Genomic DNA, 7,643 nt, shown 5'->3' on the forward strand with positions numbered 1-7,643 from the left:
AATCCAAATCAACACATACATTATAAATACAGTTCCTCCGATTAATACATGAAGTTCTAGAGTTTAACAACTACTCCAAAATAGAACATGCCACGATAACAATACGGCAAAGCTTGCATGACAATACAACACAATAACAAAGTTCGATATCTAAACATGTTCTAACAACACTAGGTAGACATGCTGACACGACTTCTAAAACGAGTCTCACTGCTACAACTTTCCCTCGGAGCTAACCATGCCTCTTCTGACTTGATCCTGCCCCACCTGTTGCCAAGTACACATAAAAAACAAAGCAACAGCCGGATAACCGGTGAGAACGACATTCCCAGTAAAAGCAACATAACAATTAATACAACAATCAACATGCTTTCAATACAACAAAGAAATAAATAATAACATAATGAATGCATGTCTTTTAAACCGGGATATCAATCTGATAAACGAGGGATTGCTGCTGTGCTTTTGGGATCCCGAGGATAAAATCACGTAACAACTCACCGACTCTCCCAATCGAGGTGGTGCCACGTATCTCACTCCTCTAGACTTTGAGCAACTATAATGAGTATGCTAGCACTAGGCGAAACGACTACGACCTAGGCCACTCAATCATAGTTCCCAAACGTCTAAACAAAAAGGGCGGTTCTGCCCGCTGAAAACAAGATTGGCTCAAGATGAATGCATAACATAAACATAACACATAAGCCATTTAACAAAAGCCAATACAATCAAATAAGACACAAGTTCCTTATGCTAGAACAAGTGTAAATGCAAGTATGTGATTTCAAAGGGGAAACTCGAGAACCACAGTCCCGAGTATGCTATCCCGCTATGATGACTGATTTTACCTTTCAATGCAGTAGCTCCCAACTCTGGATACGCTACAAAAGAGATTGTATCAACAACTATACAATCTAACAACAACGAGGCAACGGTTCAAGGAAATTCTCTATACCGTTCTTCGTTCAAATCTCGGAAACGATCAAACAACTGCTAACTCTGGTCTTGGTACCTCCAAACTAATCTGTTACGGAGACAAAAGAATGATCAATAACCATGATCAACATACAAGTCTAGTTCAACAACTCAAATACGGTTCTAAATCCCCAAAACTCAAACCGACTGCATAACGGTTATAAACTAAACAAACCGGCAACGCAGACAGCAGTTCAATACCGATAACAACTCAATTCAATGCTAATACAACAACAACAAGGCAAACCCAACACATCTCAAAACTCACATTTTCGAAAATAGCTTCCAAAAATCATAACAATTCCGAACGTCGCTCTAATTCAAAACCGACAGATAATAAACGATCGGAACTCCGCCAAGAACAACATACTAGAATCTAAATCGATTCTAAGAACCTCCAAAAAATAAAACATATCCGATCGGAGAAATACTTACGGTATAACGGAGCTCTCACTGCTGTGATCACTAATCTGCCTTCAGAATTAATTTCCAACGGACGGATCGAGTTCGGACTGGATTTTAAGAGCTTGGAGAAAGCTTTGGGCGTCTCTAATGGAGAGAAGCCGATGAAGAAGAAGAAGATAAGGCAAGGAAGACTTGGTCAATCCAATTCCAAGAGTAGATAATATAACAATCTCAAAATTTGTGTTTTAGTCCCTGAAATTTTCAAAATTTACAAAATAGACCCCGATCAATAAAAAGTCGGCTCATTAACTCTGGAAACTCTGATTATCTCAAATAAGCTCAATTAAGATAAAAACGGGGCTTTACAGGAAGTCTGATTATTCTCCTTTTCTTCGGTGGATGAGGTGCAATGATTTATGCAAGAGTTACTTGATCTGACTCTGATGTTTCTGAATCAGATGAATAAATCAAATTCTTTCTTTTTGCTAAAGTCTTTCTTCATGGTGCAGCTGGTTTGGAAGATTGAATGACATTTGCAGCTTCAATTGCTAGAGGCTTGGGTTCTTCTGGTACGGTCAAGTCTTCAATCTAATCTGGATTGGGTGTACCATGCTTGAAGACAATTAGTTGTTTTCCCTTGTACACCTTAATGGCCTTTTCATTCAAAGTCTTGTGCGGATGAAGATTAGATGGAGGTCCCAGATGGACATTCAAGTCATTCAATATTTCCACGATTTGAATTGCAAAGCCTTGAGATTGTTCTGTTGAGCAGTTATCATTGCAGATAGAATATCAAACAGAACAGTAGACCAATTCACAGTAATACAAGAAGAAATAGCAACCATAAAATCAAATTTTTCAGGTAATTGCATCGAAGGAACCTGTTTTGGCCAAAATGTCGTGCAAGATTCTGAACTCCATCTTTAATTCTTTCTTTTTGCAAGGTATTTTGATTGGTTTGTTTGTCAAGGAGTACATGCTTTTCATCTACTTCTTTGTTTCGGCAGGTATTTCCGAGAAATCAGTGATCCCCTGTCTTGGCAGATCAAAAGAGGAAGTGAACATAGTAGATGTAATCCGGATTGATTCTCCAACCAGAGTTGCAGAGATAACACCGTCTTCAAATTTTGCTGTCTGAAAGAACTTGGGTAGTGCCTGCTTATAAAGTGATTTCCATCCTTCGAGAAATTTCCTTAGCCCAGAAGCTTCAATCGTTCTGAACATATCCACCATTCCTTGATCTGTAAGATCGAACACGGTGTGGAAATCAATAAGAAGAACATTTTGGGTGATTGGTGTCATTTGTTCCTGCAAAATGGAAGGAAGAATGCGAGTAATTTGTTCTTTTGGAAGACGTAATTAGGGCTTAGAAATGTTTAAGTATCGAAGAAACAAATATTAGATAAACTATAAGAGCTTTTTGCCCAAATACGTGGCTTTTTGACGTAAACAACTATTCAAATTCAAAAATATGTGGATGATAAGAAATGTCAAGCACGCGGTAAAAATAATAATATTTTAATAGAGTCTCTGGAATGAAAAACGACAAACAACCCTTATAAAAAGGATACTCGGATGAAAAGTTCGATTAACTTTTCATTTGCAAAACCAAATATCAGATAAAATATACATGAGTTCTGATCTGTCTGGAGGAGCTTCAGGAGTTCATCCTGAAATGGGTGTTGAGGCTTTGGTTCAAAGTCGAAGAAATTAGGATGTATCACCAGGCTGCATTCCCTCCACGTAAACAAGAGAATGTATGCGAGCTTGAGGATCGTAAGGAAAAGTATATGGATTTGCTGGGTGCAAAGAGGGTTGAGGATATTCTCACTCATCAGGGCGTGTCCTTTTTGATGTACAAGAAGGAGGTGAAGGTCCTTACTCATCTTATCGATTCAGGTGAGTTCAAGGGTAGGCGCTTTGATCCGGAGCTGCTGGAGTGGTTGAACAGGTGGCGCTTGATGCTGATGTGAGAAAGAGGGTTTGGGCTCCAGAGAGAAGGTCTCTAAGTAATTAAGTTATGTATGCGTGAGGTGTAGAGGGATTTTGTATGCACCCTAAGTTTGTGAAATGAAATATTTTGCCTTATTCTCTGTTTTTTTGTGTTCGTGGTGTGCAGATGAAACTAAGTGAAGTAAGCACATATAATTTAAAATAAGGCTTAATCAACATTTAAGATCAAGAACTTTCTGCGGCTAAGTATTCTGATTCAGCTGTAGATGTAGCAATAGATGTTTGTTTCTTACTAAACCAAGAAATAAGCATGTCTCCAAGAAATTGACAAGTCCCACTTGTGATTTTACGATCAATTCTGCAACCTGCATAATCTGCATCTGAGTAACCAATTAGATTAAAACTTGAATCCTTTGGATACCATAATCCAACATTCTGAGTTCCTTTAAGATATTTTAGAATCCTTTTGGCAGCAATGTAGTGAGATTGCTTCGGAGCAGATTGAAATCTTGCACACAGACCGACTGAAAACATTATATCTGGTCTGCTTGCTGTCAGATAAAGTAAGGATCCTATAAGTCCTCTAAATAGAGTTTGATCTACTGAGGGCCCAGCTTCAGCTTTGTCTAGTTTGATTGAAGCACTCATTAGAGTACTAGCAGCAGAACAATTCTCCATTCCAAATTTCTTCAGAAATTCCTTTGTATATTTGACCTGATTTATAAATATCCCTTTATCTATCTGTCTAACTTGTAATCCTAGGAAGAATGTCAATTCTCCCATCATACTCATCTCGAACTTGTCATGCATCATCTTAGAAAACTTCTTGTATAATTTGGGGTTAGATGAACCAAATATGATATCATCAACATATATTTGAACTAATAAAGTATGATCGCCTTTGACAAATTTGAAGAGATTTTTATCTACAGAACCAATAGTAAAACCATGATTATTAAGAAAAAGTGAAAGCGTACCATACCAAGCTCGTGGAGCTTGTTTCAACCCATAAAGATCTTTATCCCGCTTAAACACATGATCTGGATATGTTTGACTTTCGAATACTGAGGGTTGTTCAACAAACACTTATTCTTGGAGAAGTCCATTGAGAAATGCACTCTTAACATCCATCTGGAATACTTTAAAATCATTGAAAGCAGCATAAGCAAGAAATATTCTAATAGCTTCAAGTCTAGCTACAAGAGAAAAGTTTTCATCAAATTCAATACCTTTTTCTTGTCTGTAACCCTATGCTACTAAGCAAGCCTTATTTCTTACTACAGTACAACTTTCATTGAGTTTATTTTTAAATACCCATCTAGTTCCTATTATAGATTTATCTGAGGGTCTAGGAACTAAATGCCAGACATAGTTTCTTTCAAATTGGTTCAATTCATCTTGCATAGCTTCTATCCAGTTGCTGTCAAGAAGAGCTTCTTCTACTTTCTTAGGTTCTATATGAGAAATAAAAGCAGCATGCATTAACTCATTAATCATCTGACCTCTAATTCTCAAAGGTGCAGATGGATTACCTATTACCAAACTTGGTGGATGAGTCTTGGACCATCTGTAATATGGACCAAGTTGATATGTGTTTTCTTGTTGATCTTGAACATCGTGATGTTCAATATGATCTGTGTTTGTTGGAATCTCATTGTCAATTGGTGGTTCTTCTAGTCTCTGTTCTTCAACCTGATCTGGTTCACATTGAATTTCTCTATTCCGTCTGATCTAGATCTCTTCTTCATCATCTGTGTCAATCTTTGAATCTTCTATACTATTACTAAGATCATTTAAGCTTGGAGATTCATTAGTGATAGATGTTTCATAAAAAACAATGTGAACTGATTCTTCAACTGTTAGAGATTTAGTATTGAATGATCTATAGGCTTTAATAACAGATGAATATCCGAGAAATAAACCAGCATCTAATCTGACATCAAGTGCAGTCAGATGAGTCTTACCATTGTTGTGGATGAAGCATTTACAACCAAATACTTTGAAGTATGATATCACTGGAACTTTACCATACCAGATCTCATAAGGTGTTTTTCCAACTTTTTTATTAATAATTGATCTGTTCTGAGTATAACAAGCTCTGTTTACAACTTCTGCCCAAAACTTTTGTGAAATACTTGATTCAACAATTATTGTTTTAGAAGCTTCCTTTAGAGTTCTATTCCTCCTTTCTGCAACACCATTTTGTTGTGGCGTTCTAGTTGCAGAATACTCATGCTTGATTCCATGATTTTCAAGATAAGTAGACAGAGTTTGATTTGTAAACTCGGTTCCTCTGTCACTTCTAATTTTATCAATCGTTTGTGACTTATCATTTTGAAGTCTTAAAAGGAGTTTAATCAATTGGGTGGCAGTTTGATCTTTGAATTTTAAAAATATTACCCATGTAAATCTCGATAAATCATCAACAATAACCAGGGTATGCTTCATTCCCCCTAAGCTTGTTACTGGTATAGGACCAAAAAGATCCATGTGCAATAGTTCTAAGATTTTGGAAGAAGATTTACATCCTTTTTTTTTTAAAAGTTGATCTAATCTGCTTACCTAATTGGCAGGCAGTACAAACTTTATCTTTTGAAAACTCGATTTTAGGCAGACCTGTAACCAATTCATGTTTAATCAAATTGGCTAAAGCTTTGAAGTTCAAGTGATTGAGTTTCTTGTGCCATAACCAATTTTGGTTCATCTTTGTTGCTACCAGACAGACTGAAGTGAGTTGTTGATCTCACCAATTTACTTTATAGGTATTTCCACTTCTTTCTCCCGTCATAATTATTAGTCCAGATTGATCTTTTACAGTGCAAGTGTGCTTTTGAAATTCCACACAATAGTCATAGTCACACAATTGACTAATACTAATCAGGTTATATTTCAAATTCTCTACAAGTAATACATCTTTAATGCGAATATTTCCATGGATAAGCTTACCCTTACCCATGGTTGTACCTTTAGAATTATCTTAATCTTGGGTCCTGGTCCTGGTCCTGGAATGTAGTCAGATAACATTCTTCAGTCTCTTGTCATATGCCTTGAGCATCCACTATCCAAGTACCAGACTGCTTGTTTAACGAGTTCGCTTTTGTTTACCTACAAAAGTAAAATAAAATAACTTTTGTCCCCATTCCTACTTGGGTCCACGCTGGATTAATCCCTTTGGAATCCATACTTGGATTATCCTTACAGACTTTCCATGATGTTGTCCTTTGGTAATAACAAATTTATCTGATGATCTTTGTGCATTGTGTTGTGTGTGCCAAGTTTAGTGATCAGATCGATTGTTCCTGTTTGACTTCCAATGCTTTCTATAAGAGTCATTAGAATGTGGTTTATGTTGAGTTGATGAAGTTCTTTGTCTTTCAAGACCATATCCAAACCAATTTGATCTAGGTTTAGTCCATCGAGACTTAGATCTGTCTGGCTCAACATATCCCAGCCCTCTGTGTAAGAGTTTACTCTGTTGAGGTATTGAATATGTCATAGGGATCTCTGGTTCATATATCGTGCTGGATCTCACAAACTTCATATATTTAGAGCTGTTATTTTCCAGACAAGATTGAGTGGTTGAGATAGATGAACTTCCTTTATTTATGATGTAGCCTAAGCCAGATTTATCTCCAGCTTTCTTTTGCATTCCAGTAAGTTTATCTCAGGATATCGATGCTTTATTCCAAGAGTTTACTAGATCTGTTAATCTCTGATTTTCAGATAAAGTTTCTTGAATCTTATCTCTCATATCATTGTTCTCAGTCATTAACAAACTTATCTGAGCATTTAGACTGTCTGATCCAGTGTACTCATCTGAGTTACTTTGATCTCACTTATCTGTTGAGTTTTTTTTATTTGTTCTGACTTTATCAAACTTATGAGATAGCATGCGATATTCAATAACCATTTCATTTAATGCATTAATAAGATCTTCCTTACTAAATTCATCAGAAGTAAAGTCAAGTACCTCTCCATCATCTGGAATGTCGGAGTCGTTAGGCATAAGACATTTGACAGCTTCTTCTTCATTTTCACTTGACGATGTCTTTGAGTCAGATGAAGTGGAGTCTGATTCAGCCCATTTGCTGTTGCTTTCATCTGCTAATAGAGCCTTTTGTTCTTTCTTCCTGCTGAATCTCTTCCTTTCTTGTAGTAGCCCGGTTCCATTTTACAAGATTAAGTGATTTTAAACATGTTAGAAAATGACATATAATTTTAAAAGTGTCAAAAAATGTTTAAGGAGTCCTTATTTGGTCAAAATAAGTGGAAAATCAGATCCGAAACGTCCAAAAATGATAGGGTAGGTC

General features: G+C 36.6%; 1 protein-coding gene across 1 annotated transcript; it reads right to left on the reverse strand.

Annotated features, from left to right (window-relative positions):
* Positions 1 to 3,558: 3,558 nt before the first annotated feature.
* LOC140862642 (uncharacterized) lies at positions 3,559 to 7,434 on the reverse strand. The gene is made up of 5 exons (XM_073265676.1): positions 7,304 to 7,434; positions 5,118 to 5,266; positions 4,648 to 5,030; positions 4,418 to 4,529; positions 3,559 to 4,259 (listed from the first exon to the last, which is right to left on the reverse strand). The coding sequence occupies exons 1-5, from the start codon at positions 7,432 to 7,434 to the stop codon at positions 3,559 to 3,561; spliced, it is 1,476 nt and encodes a 491-aa protein (XP_073121777.1).
* Between the last annotated feature and the right edge of the window lie 209 nt (positions 7,435 to 7,643).

This window comes from Henckelia pumila, chromosome 1, assembly GCF_033568475.1.
Source record: "Henckelia pumila isolate YLH828 chromosome 1, ASM3356847v2, whole genome shotgun sequence".
NCBI lineage: Eukaryota > Viridiplantae > Streptophyta > Magnoliopsida > Lamiales > Gesneriaceae > Henckelia > Henckelia pumila.

Excerpts from the sequence above, each read along its gene's own strand:
- LOC140862642 (XM_073265676.1), bottom strand. The coding sequence starts at position 7,434 with ATGAAAGCAACAGCAAATGGGCTGAATCAGACTCCACTTCATCTGACT. Across the intron at positions 4,530-4,647 it reads CTATAATAGGAACTAGATGG|CTAGACTTGAAGCTATTAGA; the intron begins GTATTTAAAAAT and ends TTTCTCTTGTAG. Across the intron at positions 4,260-4,417 it reads GGACTTCTCCAAGAATAAGT|ATAAAAATCTCTTCAAATTT; the intron begins GTTTGTTGAACA and ends TTGGTTCTGTAG.